The sequence below is a fragment of the Dromiciops gliroides genome, chromosome 4 (genome assembly GCF_019393635.1).
Source record: "Dromiciops gliroides isolate mDroGli1 chromosome 4, mDroGli1.pri, whole genome shotgun sequence".
Classification (NCBI taxonomy): Eukaryota; Metazoa; Chordata; class Mammalia; order Microbiotheria; family Microbiotheriidae; genus Dromiciops; species Dromiciops gliroides.
Genome location: NC_057864.1, coordinates 29,233,428 through 29,254,571, shown reverse-complemented (window position 1 = coordinate 29,254,571; position 21,144 = coordinate 29,233,428). Strand labels below are relative to the sequence as shown.

General features: G+C 53.4%; 1 protein-coding gene across 2 annotated transcripts in view; it reads right to left on the bottom strand.

The window, feature by feature from the left end:
- AGBL4 (AGBL carboxypeptidase 4) overlaps nucleotides 1–21,144 on the bottom strand; it is a 795,252-nt gene that overhangs the window by 218,232 nt on the left and 555,876 nt on the right. For both annotated transcript variants that reach the window (XM_043964632.1, XM_043964633.1), the window contains exon 6: nucleotides 1,841–1,880. In XM_043964632.1, coding sequence (XP_043820567.1) covers nucleotides 1,841–1,880 — 40 coding nt within the window. The remainder of the gene's footprint in view (nucleotides 1–1,840; nucleotides 1,881–21,144) is intronic.

The following is a 21,144-nucleotide window of genomic DNA, read 5'->3' as shown; positions in this document are numbered from 1 at the left end:
TGCCTCAGATCATCTCGCCGAGGGGCCGTGACTCACCAGTGCTTTCTTAAAGGTCGGTTGGATGAGGGGCGTAGGCGGGCAAGGAGAGCTGTGTTCAACTGGGCACACACCTCCTGGCAGAGGCTACGTTGGGGCTGCCAAGGCTTAAGCCTCCCACTGCCAGCCACCACTTCAGATGCTGACTAGGTCTGCACGGCCTAAAAGCTGCCCATTGACATGGGGGGCAGGCCCCCGCCTCTGAATGTCTCAGAATAAAGCATTCCCCGGAGCCAAAGCCCCTCTGGGCAGGCCCAGGATTCCTGCTGCCAAGAATCCCCTGCCCCTCTCTTCTCCCCATGCAGCTCCCCCTGCTCTTCATTACAGCCCTTCTGCTGTCCCCCCTGGCTCTCCACCCTTAGCTCCCTAACATTCCCTGTGGTTTGGTAGGGCAGGGGTGAACTGCAGACCCCCAGCTCCTCCTTATGCCTTATGAGTAGTTGTATTAACCCTTGGGATCTTTCTCTTCCAAGATTCATTGTGAACCTCCGGCACCAAGCCAGCCCTTCCTTGTACTTAGTGCCAGACAAACCGTGATCGGGACCCTGGAATGTGCCCAGTCGGGGTGACACTGTTCTGGGCTTCCCAGAAGACCCCAGGCCGTTCCATCAGACTTCACAATCTTGGCTCTAAGCTGGGCCAAACCCAGGCCCAGCTTCTCCCCGAGGCCTGCAGCCACCTTAACCCCTGAGCTGCCAGAATACTGAGACTGGCCACAGATCCACAGCTGATCCTTCAGAAGCATTTCCCATCATTGCTCTCACAGCCTCAATGTCATCACATCCCATTCCCCATCCTTTCTTGGAGGCCCCACCTTCCCAGAGGTCACATCTCCCCAGACTGGGGTTGGCTCTGAGGCCAGCACGCACCTTCCCAGAGTACACACATGCCCCCGCCAACTTTCTCGGGGGGACTTTCCCACATGGGTGAGAGCAAGCATCAGCCCCCTTCATCATTATCACCCCTGGCTCTTTGTTGAAGCTCAGCCCCATAGCTTTCTCCTTCCCTCATCCCTACTGGTCCTTTCACAGCCCCTGGCTGCTAGCAGAGAGAGAGAGAGAGAGAGAGAGAGAGAGAGTCGGCTCTCCCTCTGATGCTGTGACCGTGGGGACACTTGAACCCCAAAGCCAACTTGTGGGGACTCGCAGGGGCCTTCCCCAGCCAGGCGCCCCTGAAGCCAGCAGTGAAGCCCTCTCCAGACATGAGGGAGAGAGGCTTGCCCTGGCTCCCCGGCCCCCTGCACCTCTGCAGATAGGATATCCAGTAGCCTCCTTCTGCAATGAGAACACTGCCTGCTCAGGTCCTCTCCAACCCCCCAGGCCAGGCTCATTTGCCCCTCCCAGCCTTGTTTGTGCTGGTCAGCTCTCACCTACTTAGAACCCTGGTCAGTCCTCTGGGCTCTGCCCATGTTCCAGCCCCCAGACACTGCCCCTCTAAAGAATACCACAAAGACACCCAAGCCCTACAGTGTGAATTCCAGTGAGGAAAAACCCAAAGACTTGGCCTAGCTGTAGTACCTGGAGGGGTTCCCCAAATCTCTCCCCTCAAAGCCATCCAGGACAGGCCTGAGGTGAGAGAGAAGGTAACTGGCTTGGGAACCCTTCCCTGTGACAGGCAGCAGCCCTAGTGTCACTGGAGAAAGGCCCAGCGGAACAAGGAAGTCCCCAAATCATCCCCACCAAGTATCCCAGGCAGGGCAGGTAGACGCTGCCTGGATCAGCAGGGAGCTGGGCACACCACTCGGAGCAACCAGCATCCCTTTGGGCAAACAGAGAGAGCTCAAGGGCGACGCTTGCTGACTCACCCGGGCTGGTTATGGTCAGGAGGTCAAGCTGCCGTTGTTGCTGGAAAAGACAAAAGACAAGAAGGATTGTTAGAATCTGGACAGCAGCCGTGGCAGCCGGGGAAGGGCAGGGGCAGTCTGGTCAGAGCTCTTCCTTGGCTGCCCAGTGTGGGATGGACAACAAGCTCATCCTGACATTTATGAGAGGATTAATCACACATTACATGACTCTGGCTAACTGCTTTGGAGAAGGGGTCTGCTGACCCTACGGAGGCAAGGAATTCTGGGGCCACAGTCACCAGACTGGGAAGGTTTGCATCTTCCCTCCCAGCCACAGAACCCCAGAATACCTGGGAAGGCCCTTAGACCCTGTAGAATTTGGAGTTAGAATGGACTGAAGGAACTGAGGCCCAGGGAAGCAAAGAAAGAGACTTTCCAAAGGACAAATGTGAACAAGACCTCGACGCAGGTTCTCCGAATTCAGAGTCAGGATTCTCTCCACCATTCGACTACCCTGGTTGGACAACATGCCTCCATTTCCTTTTCTATAGAATGAGAGGGTTAGACTAGATCCTAGTTTCTTCAACTGTGGGTCATGACCCATATGGGGTCATGTCACTGAATATGGGGGTCATGAAAAATTTGGCAACAGTAAAAGGTTATGTATGCCTACTTTATATACCTATATATCGAGGTCATATAAAAATTTCTCAGGTGAAAAGGGGTAGTGAGTGGGAAAAGTTTAAGAAGCCCTGGCCTAGATAATAGGAGCGTGGGTTGTGAGCTCTATGAGCCTTGAGTTAACCCTCCACTTGATAGATGAAGAAAGGGAGGTCCCAAGGTCACAGTGGCCACTATTTCCTTGCTTGTCTGCCCCTACTCCACCTCTGATCAGAACCTAGGCTCCCACCCTTGGAACCCTGAGCCCTGATGGAGGAACATTCCCCTTGTCTCTGTGGGTATCAGGTCCAGACACTTCCTAGAGACTGAATGCCCTGGCCTAGGTGTGCCCCCTCTGGCCCCTACTCAAAGTCCAATTAAATCAGCATGACCATCACAAGACGTGATGACTCAAATCATCTCTGTGACTTCTAATTCACAAACACTTCCGTGGCCATCACTCCCCTATATATGTTATCTTTCCCCCCTATGTATGTTGTCTTTCCCCATATAAACTCCCCAAAGGTAAGGTCTGTCATGTTTGCTTGTATGTGCATCTCTAGCATAAGTACTTTATAAATGCTTTTTGTACATATCCATCCATCCATCCATCCATCCATCCATCCATCCATCCATCCATCCACCCACCCACCCACCCATCCATCCATCCATCCATCCATCCATCCACCCACCCATCCATCCATCCATCCATCCACCCACCCACCCACCCACCCATCCATCCACCCACCCACCCACCCATCCATCCACCCATCCATCCATCCATCCATCCATCCATCCATCCATCCATCCATCCATCCATCCATCCATCCATCCACCCATCCACCCATCCACCCATCCACCCATCCATCCATCCATCCACCCATCCATCCATCCATCCATCCATCCATCCATCCATCCATCCATCCATCCACCCATCCATCCATCCATCCATCCATCCATCCATCCATCCATCCATCCATCCATCCATCCAACCCATCCACTCCCCTCTTTCTATCTACCCATTCATCCCTACATCCATTCAGCTGCAGGGAGCAGGAGGCAGGGCCACTTTCTAACCCATCTCTTCTTCCCCCAGACCCAGCCCTATTTAGACAATGCTCTGAGCTCTCCTTCCCACAATACTCCCAAGAGGCAGGAAGGACTCGAATTACTCTCCTCATTTTGCAGATGAGGGAACTGAGCTCCAGAGAAGCCGGTTGTTCAAGGTCACACAGTAAGTCAGTTAAGGAGCCGAGAATGGAACCCATAGTCTTTGGGCTCCACAAATAGTTAGCCTTCCCTCTCTGCCCAGTCTGTGGCAAATAAATGACATGCCTGGGGTCAGAGGGCAAGCCCCATAGGGAGCCTGGATTTGAACCGAGGCTCCCATCTCTGGCGATCTTTGTACAGTGGATACCACTAGGCAGTGCCCCCGGTCAGAAGCCCAAGGGCCTGAGGAGGATGAGATGCTGCTTTTGCCCAAGGAATTCCACTGGTGAATAAAAGGGAGCCCAGTCTTCTCCCAGGGGCTCAGATCAAATCCACTAGCAGCGAGACCTGCTGCTTCAAATGGTAACCAAAAGAGACAAGGAGAGAAGGGAAGAGGCAGAGCATGAGGGAGAAGGGGAATCCTCACGGTCCTGGGCCACAGTGTTGCCAGTGGGAAGAGGCCTTAGATGTGAAATCAGAGGACCTGGATGGGACTCTTAGCGCTGCTGCTCCCTAGCAGTGTGACCCCAGTTTCTCCACTCATCAGCCAGAAGATCCTTGGCCGGCCAGGACTGTTCTGAGGATGAGATGAGAGAATGGATCACTGAGTCCAAGTCATGGAGTCTCTGGCCCGGGCCTCTGCTCAGAGATCTCAAAGGAGAGGGAGTCCCCTCTCAGGGAAGGAGGCTTCCCTCAGTATGGAGCCTAAGATGGGTGCTTGGCAGGGACCCCCACTGGGGCCAAACACAGGATGACCCATAGGATGCTCAGTTCCCCGGCCCCGAGCCTTCTCTTCTCCATGCCAAACATCCTGGGTGCTTCGATGGGTCCTCACATGACATGACCTCAAGGCTATTCCCCAGGCTCAGGACACTGGGCGCTCTTCATGTGACCGACCTGGCGCTCAGCATCACAGGATGCTAAGAGTGCAGCTTTGGAGATGGGAGAGACCTCTGAGGCCACCGTTTTACAGACAAGGAGCTGAGGGGCAGAGAAGGAAGTGACTCACCCACCACCAAACAATCCAAGGTAGGATTTGAACCCGGGTCTTCCTGCCTGAGGCCGTCATGCCACTCTGCCTCTTTTCAATGAGGCACTCAGGCCCGACAAGCTTTCTAAGAGCTTTGTTAGGAATGATAACCAGGTGATGTCCTTGGCTTTTAAATGTGAGAGGCAGGGTTTGAGCTGACGGCTTCCTGGCTCCAGATGCTGGAACCATTCCCTCCCCCCCCCCAGCAGCCCCTGACTAGTAGAGGACCTTGGGGGGCTATGGAGGAGACAGACAACAGGCCTATCTGCACATGCCTGGACATCTGGGCCCTTCAGCAAGAAACGGAATCTGTTCCCCACATGTTCTGTCCCCAGGAGGTCAAGCAGCCCATTGGCTGAGCTCAGTTTGGCACCAAGTACATCCTCGTCCGCGACGCTTGCCAACGGAGCCTCCTGGGCAGCCAGGAGAGCCCCTGCTCCCCCCGACAGGAATCGTACAGACGTGTTTCCAGAGCTCTAGGGGGACCACGATGCTCCTTTCTCAGAGGGTTCCATGGATACCCTCATGGCCACGTTACAGATGAGGGAGATGAGATTCAGAGAAGGAGGATGTCTGGAGTTAGAGCAGAGGATGTCAGAGCTGGGAGAGGCCTTAGAACAGGGAAGGTCAGAGCTGGGAGGGGCCTTAGAACCCAGAATGTCAGAGCTGGGACAGGCCTTAGAACAGAAGATGTCAGGGCTGGGAGGGGCCTTAGAACAGAGGATGTCAGGGCTGGGAGGGGCCTTAGAACAGGGAAGGTCAGAACTGGGAGAGGCCTTAGAACAGGGAAGGTCAGAGCTGGGAGGGGCCTTAGAACAGAGGATGTCAGGGCTGGGAGGGGCCTTAGAACAGGGAAGGTCAGAGCTGGGAGAGGCCTTAGAACAGGGAAGGTCAGAGCTGGGAGGGGCCTTAGAACAGAGGATGTCAGGGCTGGGAGGGGCCTTAGAACAGGGAAGGTCAGAGCTGGGAGGGGCCTTAGAACAGAGGATGTCAGGGCTGGGAGGGGCCTTAGAACAGGGAAGGTCAGAGCTGGGAGGGGCCTTAGAACCCAGAATGTCAGAGCTGGGACAGGCCTTAGAACAGAGGATGTCAGGGCTGGGAGGGGCCTTAGAACAGAGGATGTCAGGGCTGGGAGGGGCCTTAGAACAGGGAAGGTCAGAGCTGGGAGAGGCCTTAGAACAGGGAAGGTCAGAGCTGGGAGGGGCCTTAGAACAGAGGATGTCAGGGCTGGGAGGGGCCTTAGAACAGGGAAGGTCAGAGCTGGGAGGGGCCTTAGAACAGAGGATGTCAGGGCTGGGAGGGGCCTTAGAACAGGGAAGGTCAGAGCTGGGAGGGGTCTTAGAACCCAGAATGTCAGAGCTGGGACAGGCCTTAGAACAGAGGATGTCAGGGCTGGGAGGGGCCTTAGAACAGGGAAGGTCAGAGCTGGGAGGGGCCTTAGAACAGGGAAGGTCAGAGCTGGGAGGGGCCTTAGAACCCAGAATGTCAGAGCTGGGACAGGCCTTAGAACAGAGGATGTCAGTGCTGGGAGGGGCCTTAGAACAGGGAAGGTCAGAGCTGGGAGAGGTCTTAGAACAGGGAAGGTCAGAGCTGGGAGGGGCCTTAGAACCCAGAATGTCAGAGCTGGGATAGGCCTTAGAACAGAGGATGTCAGTTCTGGGAGGGGCCTTAGAACAGGGAAGGTCAGAGCTGGGAGAGGCCTTAGAACAGGGAAGGTCAGAGCTGGGAGGGGCCTTAGAACAGAGGATGTCAGGGCTGGGAGGGGCCTTAGAACAGGGAAGGTCAGAGCTGGGAGGGGCCTTAGAACAGAGGATGTCAGGGCTGGGAGGGGCCTTAGAACAGGGAAGGTCAGAGCTGGGAGGGGCCTTAGAACAGAGGATGTCAGGGCTGGGAGGGGCCTTAGAACAGAGGATGTCAGTGCTGGGAGGGGCCTTAGAACAGGGAAGGTCAGAGCTGGGAGAGGCCTTAGAACAGGGAAGGTCAGAGCTGGGAGGGGCCTTAGAACCCAGAATGTCAGAGCTGGGACAGGCCTTAGAACAGAGGATGTCAGTTCTGGGAGGGGCCTTAGAACAGGGAAGGTCAGAGCTGGGAGAGGCCTTAGAACAGGGAAGGTCAGAGCTGGGAGGGGCCTTAGAACAGAGGATGTCAGGGCTGGGAGGGGCCTTAGAACAGGGAAGGTCAGAGCTGGGAGGGGCCTTAGAACAGAGGATGTCAGGGCTGGGAGGGGCCTTAGAACAGGGAAGGTCAGAGCTGGGAGGGGCCTTAGAACAGAGGATGTCAGGGCTGGGAGGGGCCTTAGAACAGGGAAGGTCAGAGCTGGGAGGGGCCTGAGAACAGAGGAGGTCAGGGCTGGGTGGGGCCTTAGAACAGAGGAGGTCGGGGCTGGGAGGGGAATCTGCTGCTGACTAGCTGTGTGATCTTATTTCTTCAGCTTGGCCTGTTTCTTCTTCTGTAATATGAGGGGCTTAGACTCAGTGGTCTCTAAAGTCCCATTCCAGTTCTGACAGGCGCTACATCCCATGGTCCCCAGTCCTTAGATGCCCAGCAGACATTGTAGGAACCCTTGTCCTTGGGATCTGGCTCAGCTATGAAGGGATGCTGCTGCTGCTGCTACCACTGCTGAAGGCCTTCAGCCTTTACTCTCATTGCCCCCAGCCTGACCTCTTCTCTTTGTAAGACACTGCAAATGTTTAACAACCGGCTCTCTGAAAAGCAAACAAAACTGTACTCACAACACACTTTTCAGCTTAAGCTGCATTATTCATTGTCCACATCACTTTCTAACATTTAGACAATCAACAAAACAATGAATCAGGCCCTGATTTGTAATTGTTGCTATTTTCTGAAGTCTAAATGCTCACAATGAAAATTTAACCATTTAACCCCTCTCTCTCTCTCTAGCAGACCAATGTTTATAAGAAACCAATCAATCTCCTAGGATTGATCAGGTGCTAACTATGTGCCCAGTGCTGGGGACTACAACCAAATAGTGAAAAAGACCTGCCCTCAGGAAGCTTACATTTTAATGGAGGAGGCCATGACCATCTGTTGAGCAGAGAGGATTCTCTCACTCATTCACCCAGTCACTTATTCAAAGCCAGGAGAGTTTCTGTGCTTAGATGGTGCCCACTGGGAAAGCTACAAAGGCTGCAGACCACATGCCACTGTCTAACAAGCTGAAAATGACTACGGAGGAAGATGGAGAGGGCATGCCCCCCATCTCCTGCCCAGCTCCTGGTGGGCACACACAGCTGCAAAGGCCGGCCACTCTGGAAGGAGATAAAGTTGAAGCTGCCCCCTGAGCTCTCCTATTGACTAATCCAAAACAGGAGCAGTACCAGCTGCCTGGAAGGTCCCAGCTCTGCCTCCTAGTAGCTTCGTGGCTTTGGGCCAGTCACTTCCTCTCTTTGGGACTCTTGAAAAGGGAGGGTAAGTGAGAGTTACCTGGCCCTCAGGGCTGCTGGGAGGAGAGGGGGCTTGCGTCTGCCATCCTCGAAGTCCAAGAGAAATGTGGACTCCCCTTTCTTAGATCCCCCTCACTGGGAGGATGGCAGCACCACCTTTCCAGTCCTGCAGGCCCAATCACTGGGGATGTTCACCTACGCCAGCCCTTCTCTTCAGTGACGCTGCCACCCCTCTTGCGGGTCCTCATCGCCCCACACCTGGACGATCATAGCAGCCTGCTGGGGGCTCTCCCCGATCCAGGCCATTCTCCATTGGTCCACCAAGGGAAGCTTCCCAAAGTACGCACTGGACCATGTGACTCCCCCCCCCCCAGTTCCCTGCTGCCTCCAGGATCAAACACAAAGAGTTGTCTCTGGTAAGCTGCCCTACCCTTTCTAGTCTTCTTGCCCTTACTTGTGTCCGCACACCCTCTGACACCCACTTCAGACTTGGTTTTCTCTGCCTCTCCCCGACGCTGGGGATTGTCTCCCTCCTCACTTCCGTCTCTCGATTTCTCCAGCTCCCCTCCAGCATCCCCCAAATCCCGCCCCCCCCCACTCCACCCCGCAAAGAGCCCTTGCCAGGCCGCCTCTGACACCCTCTCTCTTCAGAGCCTTTCCTCTGCGATTTACTCCAAGGAGGGCTGAGATGAGTTAGTGGTTTGTTCGGTATTTCCCTCATTAGACTGTGAGATCCCCGAGAGCAGCCTTTCTATAGCTTGGCACACAGTAAGTGCCTAATAAATGCCTGTTCACTTGACTTGTATTGAGCTGAAATCTGTCCCTGCAAAGGCTTCCCTCCCCTCCTTCTGCCCTCTGAGCCCAAGCAGACCAATCTCCACAGGACAGTCCTTTGAATCTACCGGCACGCAGTTAGATTCGGCATTCAATAAGCATGTGCCCATTATTATGTGGAGTATAATATAAAGACAAATTGGGACAGGTCTCCTTGGAGTTTTCGTTCAACTAAAGGGAAGCAACATGTGGGAAATAGGGGAAAAGGAAAGGCTCTCCCAGGTGAGGAAACTCCCTCCAAGAATTCAGATTTGGCACCTCTACTCCCTAAAGTCTTCTAGAGTGGCCGAGATGAAAGCATGGAGAAGTCCGGTGACTTGTCCAAGGTTAAGCAGTCAGCATGTGTCAAGGGCAAGATTCAAACCCAGGTCTTCAGGGCCTTTATGCTCAATGGATTCTCACATGCAGATAAGCAGTTGTGGCGCTTCTCTGACTCTATCCCTAATTCTGACTCTAACCCTCCCAGGTTCCTTTGTTTTGTTTTTGTGCAGGCAATGGGGGTTAAGTGACTTGCCCAGGGTCACACAGCTAGTAAGTGTCAAGTGTCTGAGGTCGGATTTGAACTCAGGTCCTCCTGACTTCGCCATCTAGCTGCCCCATCCCAGGCTCCTTTGACATCAGCAGCTACGTCCCTTTCCTTATTTGTAAGTTAGGTCTAATCATACTCGAGACGCCTGTCTTGGGGGTTAGCAGGACTGCACAAAGAGTTCCACCAACTTTATGATGCATGATTATTGTTCTTGCTATTAGGCTGATTATAGAAAACAATGACAATGGTAACGATCAAAACAACCGAGGCCAGTCTGATGGCCTCTACCTTGTCGTTGTCCTCTATAACCTGTGAATCACCAGACAGCACAGAGTATTCCAATTAGGACCTGGAAGGTCCTATCATGGGGCAGAGCGTAGGGCCTGGAGTCAACAAGACTGGGATTCAAATTTGGTCTCAGACACATACTCGATGTGTGACCCTGGACAAGCCACTTCACCCCTGCCTCAGTTTCTTTATTTGTAAAATGGGAATGATAATAACATCTCCCAGGGTTGCTGTGAAAATCGAACGAGGTCATGTTGATAAAGCACTTTGCAAACAAATCTTCATGTGCTAGAGATGTTAGCCCTAAGTATTAGCTACTACCTCCCTAGTCAGGGACATGGCATTATTTGCCAAAGGACACTGGATTTAGAGCTGAAAGGGGTCTCAGAGTTCACATAGCCCAGCATCTTCATTTTCCAGTTGAGGAAACTGAGGCAAACAGAGGTGAGGTAATTTGCACAGGGTCACACAGCTAAGATGTGTCTGAGTCCAGATTTGAACTCAGGTCTGCCTGGCTCCAGATCTAGGGCTTTCCCCACTGCCCTGAGCTGCACAAATAATGCAAACACAGTAAGTGCCTTGTCCCCGGTTTACTGGTAGGAAAACTCAGTTACTGAGGTGGGACTTGTCCAAGGTCACAGAGGAAATCTGCTGCAGAAATGGAACTGAGACTCTCAGTGTGCTAATAGCCACCCACCCCTTCAGGGACCTCTCCAGGATTCTAAGGCCCTTTCTCTCAGTGAATCTCTTCTTGGGGCCCAGGGAGGAGAGACAGGACCAGAGGCAGACCCCGCCCTCCCCCTGCCCTATGTAATGCAGTGTGTGTCCCCTGGGTCCCTTCTTCTGGTAATCTGCCCTGACTCCCCCGCCCCTCAGCACCGAGACATGGGCCTGGCTTGGGAGGTGCCTGAAGGCTGCCTCAACTTGCTTCACTCCACATTCATGGTGCAGGTGCCGGGAAGGGGGGAGGGGCTGGCTGGAGCTCCCCCAGCCCCCTGGGTCAGCTTAGATTTCAGCCCAGAATTGCTCATAAACTGCCCGGAATGCGCTTAGTCTAATCTAGGGCGATGCCGTTCCCTCTCCACCCTGCAAATGTCCCCCGGTATCAGAATGATGAAAGCTCGAACACACCAGCATCTTCCGTTCTTATTAAGGCAGAGGGGGCCTCCTGCATCTCCATAAGAAGTCGTTTTTACAGGATCCCAGAATGTCAGAGCTGGAGGGGACTGAGAGGCATCCGATTTGACCTGAATCTGAACGAATACCCTCTACGTCCCGCGCCTTACAAGTGGGCCCCGAAGACCTCTGGGGAGGAGGCATGCGCAGCCCACCGCCTCCAGGCAGCGCCCTGGGGACTGCATCAGCGGAGAAGTTTATCCTGCCTGCAATTCTCATCAAGCTTCTCCCTGCCCCCGTGGGCCCTGGTTCTGTGAGTGTGTGCGTGCGTGCGTGTGTTGCGTATGGTGGGTTGTATTGAAGTGTATGTATTGTGTGTTGTGTTGTGTGTGTAGGGGGATCCCAAAACCTATGTCGATCAATTAGCCAATCAACAAGCATTTTAAAGCGCTTATTGTGTAGCAGCCCCCATTGCGGATACTAAGACAAAAAGCATCGGGGATGGGAGATGGGACAGCAAGGACCAAGGACAGTGATGGAAGGGAGGGCGGAGGAAGCTGGGCTGTGCAGGTTTTAAAACGCCAGATCCACAAGTGAATCCTAGTGGTCGGAGGGAGCTGCGGAAAAGCTTGTTGAGCGGGGAAGTGACCTTGAAGACCTGTACTTTGTTCTTCCGGAAAAATTCCGTTTATTCTGAACTTAACCCAAACCAAAGGCAGCGACAGGACGGGAGATGATTGCAGGGCTCTCGGGCGGACGGACCATTTGCTTTTCACGTTTCTAAGTTCCATCTATGGCTTTCAAGGCTGTCCAGTGTGTCTGCGCTTCTTTCCGGGCAGTCGGCCACCAGGGGAGGGAGGGGAGACCTGACTGGCTTTTCTTCGGCTACGCCCACTCTTGGTGGCCGTCTGGTAAGGGGGCCCTGCTCTGCACAGTGAGGAGGGAGGGGAGGACGCGTATAGTGGGGAAGCTGGCTCTTGGAGCCGGGAGATCTGAGGATGAACCTGGCTTGGACACCTTCTGGCTGGGAGACTCCGGGCGCATCCTCCGACCTCTCTGTGCCCATCCCATCAGCGGTAAGAACATTGACTGCCTCATGGGGTGGCCTCGGGCAGTTCTCCTTCAGACTCGACCTTAGACACCAGCTTTACATAATGAGCGCTACTCTGCAGTACTAGAGAGAGAGAGAGAGAGAGAGAGAGAGAGAGAGAGAGAGAGAGAGAGAGAGAGAGAGAGTGTGTGTGTGTTGGCTCTAGGGAGGGTGTGACTTCATCTTGGGGGAATCCTGGAAGGCTCCCTGGAGGAGGTGGCCCCGAGCCAAGATCTGCAGAGTGTTTTGTCATGCTTGTTGCTTCCGCAGGCTCTGTCTGGCGGAACTGAGTCTCCAGACCTAAGTGTGGCTGAAATAATATGAGAGGCCAGGAAGCACCCTCCCAGTCTTGACATCCCCACACCCAGAAGTCTTAAGAACACGTCCATTAACAGTGATTCTGGGGGCAGGAGCCTGCGGGGCATCATCCTGAAGCACAGAGGAGCTCATTGTCGGGGTAGGGGGGAGACTAGCACTGCTCCCTCCACTTGTCTACACCTCCCCCTCTTCCCTCCAGGGAGAGGGAGTGTGCTCTGGGCGGCATTAGCCAGCCAACCGGCTGCGGTGGTGGCAGGGGCCACTGCCTGCGACATTATCTCCCATCATATACAGTCGATTTAATATCCGCTCTGTCGATGCCTTCACAGCTGAACATTATTACCAGCAGGCAGGGGAAGGGGGGGAGGCGGAGGAAGAGGGGGTGTGGAAAGAATCCTTCCTGAACTTGGAACACAGGTCGCTCAGGATTTTCCATTGTGTCATGGACACCGATGATGCAGAATGCGCTGCAGAGTGAGCACTTCTCCGTGGGAGGATGAGGAAGGATTCCTGAGGCAGCAGGGACCCTGCTGGGCCTTCTAGGAGGGGGCAAGGGGGAAGAACGGAGGGGTTAGGGCCAGAGAGCACTCAGGCACTGACATTGCTGTCATGTATTTGAAGGGCTGTCCCAGGGACAGAAAGCAGAGGCACAGCAGCAGGCTGTGCCTTGGTGTCAGGAAGAACTTCCTACAATCAGAGTAAGCCAGTGGCCATATTTCCAGATAATTTATGCATATTATCTCATGTGATCCTCACAACAACCCCTCGAGGGAGAGGTTGTTATTACCCCAGGGAGCTGAGGCAAACAGAGGTGAAGTGACTTGGACAGGGTCACCCAGCTAGTAAGTGTCTGAGGCTGTATTTGAACTCAGGTCTTCCTGACTCGAAGTCCCATACTCTTTCTACTGTACCACCTAGCTGTATCTGCACATGACAAGAAGAAAGGAAGCAAGGAAAAAAGGAAGGGAGGCAGGGAGGAAGGAGAGGGATGGAGGGAGGGAGGAAGGAAGAGAGAAAGGGAGGAAATAAGGAAGGATTTCTGAAGTACCTCTGAGGTCCCTTCCTGCCCTAGGTTGAGGACCCTATGAACCAGTTGGCAAAAAGCCTCTCCAAACTGAGCTAGACAATGGACCCACGATGGGGGCTTCTGGCCTCCTCTTGGACCAGGCTCTACGAGGCCAGAACCCACCCCATGCCCCTGAGAGCTATCCAAATGACCAAGGGACACATTAATGTACTGAAATCATGAGCCCCCTGATTCTACTGCCAAGGAAAGAGGCATGTGCACACATGCGTGTGCGTGCGTGTGCGTGTGTGTACGCGCACGTGGTAACCAAAGGGAAATTCTTTTATTAAAAACTGCGAAGTCAGTCCCAGCCCCCTCAAGGCCCAGAGGCAATACCACATTATGGACTACGAATGGGGCTTGTGCCCTCACCCTGGGCCTGTCACTTACTTCCTATGTGATATTGGTAAGAACAGTTAGGTTCTGTATGAGGGTCAGGAAAATCTAATAACATCGAGACAGTGTGAGCCTCCATGTTTTCCTGTGTGTAGGGGTGTGTGTGTGTGTGTGTGTGTGTGTGCGCGCGCGCACGCGCGCGCTCGAGTGTGTGCGTGCACAAGCACATGCCTTTCTCCCCAAGAGGCAGCAGGTAAGGGCTTTGATTGAATTTCATCTTGATTTCATTAAATATTCATAAAGGCCAATTAGAAGGGGAGCAAAGACGACCAGAAGTGCCCCCCTCCATACACAGAGAAGCTCCCATGTGTGCGAGCACACACACACTCCCCTGACTTCCCAGTCTCCTGTGAATACCCAGCTCAGACCTCAGCCCAGGGTGGGCAGGCAGGGAAGTCTTCAAGGCCAGCCTCTGGCTTGGCTGGTGGATGGTGGGTAGTGGGACCCAGGAAGGGCTCAGGATTCTGAAGTCGAGTGAGCTGCTTACTTGGGAGAAAGCAGGATTCGGATGAGCACCGGCACTCTCAATCAGAGGGCCAGAGATAGAAGTCTCTGCTGTAATGAGCCTGACATTGGTGTGAGGCTGATCACGCTGGAGAGGGACTGCTTAAAACGCACGATCGAGCAGCCCTGTTTATTCTGACCTTTCCCCACAAAACCCTTGGGTCACTACGGGATTTATTGAGGATGCTCAACTCTCCCTTCAACCACTAATTTAAAAATTACAGCTAGGGCAGAATTGGGTGAGCTGAGTCAGGAAAATATATGGGAGTGTTCATGTTCCAAGGGACCCATTAGGAACAGAGGATAGAGACCTTCTGCTAAGAGTTGAATGGATTCTTAGAACAGAAAGCACAGAACATCAGAGTTGGAAGGGCCTGTAGAACAGGGAACATCAGCTAGGAGAGCCCTTAGAACAGGGAATGTCAGAGCTGGGAGGGCCCTTAGAACAGGGAATGTCAGAACCAGGAGAGTCCTTAGAACACAGAATGACAGAGCTGGGAGGGGCCTTAGAACACAGAATGATAGAGCTGGGAGGGCCCTTAGAACAGGGAATGTCAGGGCTGGGAGGGCCCTTAGAACAGGGAATGTCAGAGCTGGAAGGGCCCTTAGAACAGGGAATGTCAGAACTAGGAGGGTCCTTAGAACACAGAATGACAGAGCTGGGAGGGGCCTTAGAACACAGAATGATAGAGCTGGGAGGGCCCTTAGAACAGGGAATGTCAGAACCAGGAGGGTCCTTAGAACACAGAATGACAGAGCTGGGAGGGCCCTTAGAACAGGGAATGTCAGAGCTGGGACTATATCACACAGCTCCTGTGTGCCCTTCTGACTCTCTGCACTTCCCTTCCATTTCCCTGTGGCTTTCTCACTCTGGACTATCCCTCACAGTTAGGAGGAAGTTCTTCATGGAGTATCCATCTGAAGAAGTGCCTAGGCCCGCCAGGCTCACCCTTTCCCTCCTCTCCCAGCCCCACTCCTGACTCTCCAGCGTCTCCACCAGGCCTCCCAATGGGCCCCTTGGACCCCTCCAGCTCCCTTTCATTAGGATGTCCCAGAGGGCAGGGTCCTTTGGCTCACACTGGCACTCCCTGCACCTTGCACAGTGTGTGGTGCCCCGTGTCTGGTGATCTGATGCATCTCTCCCATTAGAATGTCCCTCTTTCTCAGTCTTGCTTTAGCTCCCCTGAGCCTGGCCCACTGGAAGTCCTTAATACATTAATATGGAATCAATAAGTATTCCTGGCACAGTCCTCTGGTAGGGGACTGAGTAGGAACTGTAAGAACTGGGTGGGGACTGAATATAGACCCCAGAACGTCAGGGTAAGAAGGGATCCGAGGACACACACCATCAACTGTTAGAGCTCAGTGCTCCCTTACACTTCCCAAAGACAGAACTAGAGCCGACGCCGGGCCTTTCCTTCCTTCCCACTATGCTCAAGCTGTCACTGTGCCCTTGGGGTAGAGGCTGAGATGTTGGGGCACACGGCCTCCTTCCCCCACCCTTCATCCCATCCAGCTTCCCCAATAAGAGCAGAGAAGCATCTCTTCAGGGTGGAGAGCGAGCCAGCACACAGTGAGGGGGAGGGAGGGAATAAACATTGATATAGCACCTACTATGTGCCAGCCGCTGTGCTAAGAACTTTTTTAATGGCCTTGTTTTAGCCTAACGATAATCATGGGAGGGAGGTGCTGTTATTATTCCCATTTTGTGGATAAAGAAACTGAGGCCGATAGATGTTAGGTAGGACTAGAAGGAAGCCAGGAGGCAGGGATGAGGGGCAGAAGTCCAGGCCTGGGGCACAGCCAGAATGAATGGTCTTGTTTGAGGAGCAGCCACAAGGCTGGTGTCACTGGATCACAGAGGGCATTGGTACAGAGCGGGGAGGTTGGGGAGTAAGGCATAGGAGACCTGAAGAGGTAGGAGGAGGCCAGGTGGATAACTGAGAGGTGATTGGGAGCCATTGAAGTTTATCGAGTGGACGGGTGTGTGTGGTCTGGTCAGACCTGCTCTTTAGGAAGATGGATGGAGGATGGGATGGAGTGGGGAAAGACTCGAGGCAGGCAGAGCCTCTCACACAGGGCCGGGAACAGAGCTGGAGAGCTCGTGTGGAGGTACTGAGACAGCAAAGGGTTCTGGGGCCGTGCTGAACGTCACCAACCCCAAACTTCCCCAGGCATCGCCTCCAAAAGAGAGTAAAGAGAGGCATTTCCATCACCGGGGCTGCTCGCGGTCAGACACCTGGGAGGCAGATCAGGAGAAAGTAACGTCCAGAAATCCCGGAGAAGAGAGAGTGCTTCAGAGCAGGAATGTGGCCCACAGGTCAAGGATGGAGATGGAGGAAATACTCGCATCTGGCGATTAGAAGATGTCAGTAAATGAAAAAAGAGTAACAAGGCTGAGGAACAAGGTTGGAGGCTAGACTGGCAAAGGGTCGAGGAGAGAATGAGGAGAGAAGGCAGAAGCCATGAGAACAGCTTTTTTTCTGGGAATGTGCCTGTGAAAAGGAGGAGCGTAGGATGATGGATGGTGGGGATGGTGGGGCCCAGGGAGAAATGTTTCAGGATGGGCGAGATTTAAGCGTGTTAGAAGGGACTCGTAGACAGGGAGAGACTGAAGATAAGAGATGGGGGATGAAAAAGGAGGCGGTCTGCTAGAGGGGACAGGATGGAGGGAGGGGATCGAGGCTGTCTGTAGACGAGCTGGCTTTGGAAAAAGAGAAGGACCCCTCTTCGTCAGAGACTGGAGTAAGAGAGGAAAGGGCAGAGGATGGTGGTCAGGGGTTGGGGGGTGGAGGTGGGAGAAGTGGGGACTCCCAGTCAGTGACTTGGATTTTCTTGGTAAAGGCTGAAGGGAGATGATCAGCTGAAAGGGTGGAGGGAGGTGGAAGTGCCGTGGGAGGCCTGAAGAGAGAAGGAAAGGTTTGGGATGGGTGCAGCAAGCAGCAGGAGGGAGACCCACTTTGAACCTATGACTTTATTGGTCTAGGAACCCCCTCGACCAAAGCAAATCAGCATCTGCTCCCTAACTGGTAGTTCTGAGAGGGCACTGAGACTAGGACCACACAGGCAGGAGCGGAACCCACGTCTCCCTGAATCCAAGGCCAGCACTGTACCCACGAGGGCATGATGCCTTCAATTAGGGAAGAACAAAGACTCCCTGCAGCCAGGGCAAAGTCAACCTCAGATACCATAACTCAGTAGTGTCCTAGTCGGCCTGGCTTAAGCATCTCCTCCAGCTCCATTTGGCACAAAGTGAGTGGAGAGGGTGAGGCTGATTGTGGAAATTAACCAGGGGCAACAATGTGGGTGGCGTGGAGGGGCAGGGATTGGAGAGCGGAGAGGGTAGGGGAGCGGAGTTGGTTAACTGGAGGGTAGAGATCGGGGGAGGGAGGAAGCCGGCCTTCAGATATCTGGAAGATTTATTTCTGTGGGGCTGCTCATTCCCTGGTGCCTGGGCCTGAATGAGGCAATTAGTGTATTTCATAAAGAAGAAATTGTTAATATTCCCACTCCCCCAATCAGCTTATTGAATATTTATTGAGCTCATAATGTGCCTGTGATAAAGAGGCCCTGTTCGTGGCTGTTGGCTGCAAATCCTTTCGCTTCCTTGGCCCTCAGTTTCTTCCTCTATAAAACCGAGGGGGGGGGCTGGGCTGGGTCCCCGACAGACGGAAATTGATTGTCCACATTTTTGTCATTGACGTCTGCTCCCTCTCCCACCCTCCTCTCTCTAGCTCTGCCTCCCCTCCCTCCGCTCCCCCTGTCCACCCCCAATCCAGGGACCAAGGAACATTTTCAGTAAAATGAGATTATCTCAGATCCTTATTGGATTTTCTGAGAGCTAGCCTTTTCCATGACCCACCTCAGGGGGCAAGTCAAATTAAAATAACCTTAATAAATAAATTGTTAATGAGCTAATGAAATGAAAAAGGCCTGAAGTGTCAGGAAGCTGTGGCAACAATAGCCAAGTCTGGCTCCTCTGCTCTAGGCCAGCAGAAGACGCTGTCATCAGTCCCATGGACGCTCTTGCCTTTTTCAGATCCTACCCTGCAAACTACCCCAGTAGGAAACTAAAGAAATTATTAATGGCTTGACAAGGAGTTTATAATGAATGAATGAATGAATGAATGAATGAATGAATGAATGAATGAATCCATGTTGGTGTGGAGAAACACATGGGGTATCTGGATCCCATCTCTAAATCCGTGAAGGGCTGTCTCTGGGAAGGATTTTACTTGTTCATAGGATCACAATATATCTAGATCTGAGAGAATCCTTTGAGGTGCCCCTTCCCATTTTACAGATGATGAAACTGAGGCCCAGAGTGATGAAGTGACTTGTCCAAGACCACACAGGTAGGAAGTGTCAGAATCATGACATGAGCCGACATGATCTGTCTTCAACTGCACAACCATCTTCTGCTTGCCCCAACCCCCGCCCCCAGGGCAGGAATAAGACTAATAGGGAGGAAGAGTAGGGGGTCCCAGTCAGACTCACACAGGGAAAATAGGGGGAAGGGCAATGTGGTGGGAGGGTGGGGTTCTAGAATCAGAAGGCATGGGCTCCAATCCCACGTGGGGACACTCATGCCCTGTGAGACCTTGGCCAAACCAAAGGGCTCAAGTTGAACTGGTTCAGCAAAGAATCAAGATGGGGAAGGGAAAAGAGTGTAGGCAGTGCAGGGGTGAGAAGGGGGTGGGGGGGGGGGGGCGGTGGTGGAAGGAGTGGAGGCCAGGGCGAGGATGACGAAGAGCGCTGGGAGCTACAAGGCAGAGGAAGGGAGTTCATGAACATGGTAGAGTCTGACAGCAGTGGCAGGACCCAGGACATGGCCATGTCTGGGCATGGCTGAATGGGGTGGAAGACGGGGGTCATGGGAAGGAGTCAGGTGCAGAACTAGGAGGTGAGGGTGTTTGCATGAGTTGGTGTATGTGTATGCTGAATGAGGGCAACAATCAACAGCACTTAGTGAGTGCCTACTGGACCAGGCTGCATGCCCAGTCCTGAGGATACAAAGAAAGGCAAAAGTCCATCCCTGCCCACAAGGAGCTGACAGTCTAATGGGGGAGACAGCCTGCTGTTTGCAGGAGAAATTGGAAATAGTCAGCAGAAAGAAGGCACCAGAACCAAGAGTGACTGAGAAAGGTTTCCCATAGAAGGTGGGATTGTAGCCAGAAAGAACTGGCCCTGGATTCAGGAGGACCTGAGTTCAAATCTGCCCTCAGACACTTGACACTTATTAGCTGTGTGACCCTGGGCAAGTCATTAACCCTAATTGCCCCATACAAATAAAATAAAATAAACACATGAACAAAAAACTATTTGAATGAAACAGATTATGAAGGGGTTTTTATGAAAGGTTTTGAACACCAAAAAGAGGATTTGATCACTGGAATTTATTGGGGGTGGGCGGATGGGTAGAGGGTGCCCTGCACTTTAGGAAAATCATTTTGGTAGCAGAGCAGAGAATGGCCTGGATTGGGGAGAGACTTGAGGCAGGCAGACCCCCCAGCAGCTAGGGCAATAGCTTCGGCGTGACGTGGTGAAAGCCAGGTCGGGGCAGTGTCAGTGGGGAGAAGGGGGCATAATGGAGAGCTGTCAGGAGGCAGGAAAGATAAGACTAGCCACCAGACTGGATCTCAGAGGTGAGGGATGATGAGAAGCTGAAGATGACACTTAGGTTGTGAACTTGGGGGACTGGGAGCTTGGTAGTGCTCTGACCATAATAAGGAAGAGGAGGTTTGGGGGAGAAAGATGAGTTTCAGTTTTTGAAAATGTTGAGTTGAAGATGTCCTGCAGGATAACCGGCAGGGAGAGATGGAGACTGCCACCTAACAGGCATCTAGAGATGTCGGCGCAGCATTATGGCTAGAGAACAAATCTGAGAAGGACGTGCAGAGAAATGGTCACTGATGCCACCGGAGCTGGGAGGGCCACCAATGATGTGGCTTAGAGGTGAAGGAAGAGGTCCCAGGATGGGGCCCCAGGGAACGCCACACATCGCCCATGTGACCTGGATGAAAATCCAGCAAAGGAGACTGAGGGGAGGGCGGAGAGGTAGGAGAACCAGGATAGGGGGGTGCCTCCCAAACCTAGAGAAATCAGGGAGGAGCAAGTGACCCACTGTGCCAGAGGCTGCAGAGAGGACGGGAAGAAGAAGGATGGAGAAAAGGCCCTTGGGTTTGGCAGCTAAGAGACCACTGGGAACCGGAGAGAGCAGTTTGGGGGAGGTCAGAAGCCAGACTCTAGGGAGCTGAGAAGAACGTGAGAGGCAAGAATTGGGGGGCCCCTCTTGTGGTCAGCCTTCGCCAAGAGTTTGGACCCCGACTGGGGGAAAGGATAAAATGATAGCCAGCAGACGCAGTCAGATCAAGTGAGGGTTGTACCAAGCCAGTAGAGATTAGAGATAGATGGGAGTGGGAATGACAGAGCGGGCAATCTGCGGAAGGAAAGGGGATGGAGCGGGACCACTTGGCAGGGTGTGAGACGGGTGAAGGAGGAGAGGGTGACAGAAAGCATGGGGGGGTGTGAGATAAGGAGGAGGGGGAGGAGTTCTCAGTGAATGGCCAGGCTTTCCCTGATGTACAAGGTAAGAGGTTGTCTGCTGAGAGGATGGGGGAGGAGAGTGATGGGAGGAGTGAGGAGGGATGAGGGCTTAGAAGAGCTGTGGGCTCAGCAGGGCTCGATTGGTGCTGTGATGAGGGGCCAAGGGACTCACAGAGCGTATGAGCGTGGATCTGAGGTGTGGTGGGGGACTCGGTCACAGAAATGAAGAAGCAGAGGAACCAGGAGGCTGGGTGGTGGTCTGAGAGGGTGTCAGCGGTATGCTGAAGGTTCCCTAGAATAAGGGCAGGAGTGGGGAGGGAAAGACTGTGAGTGGG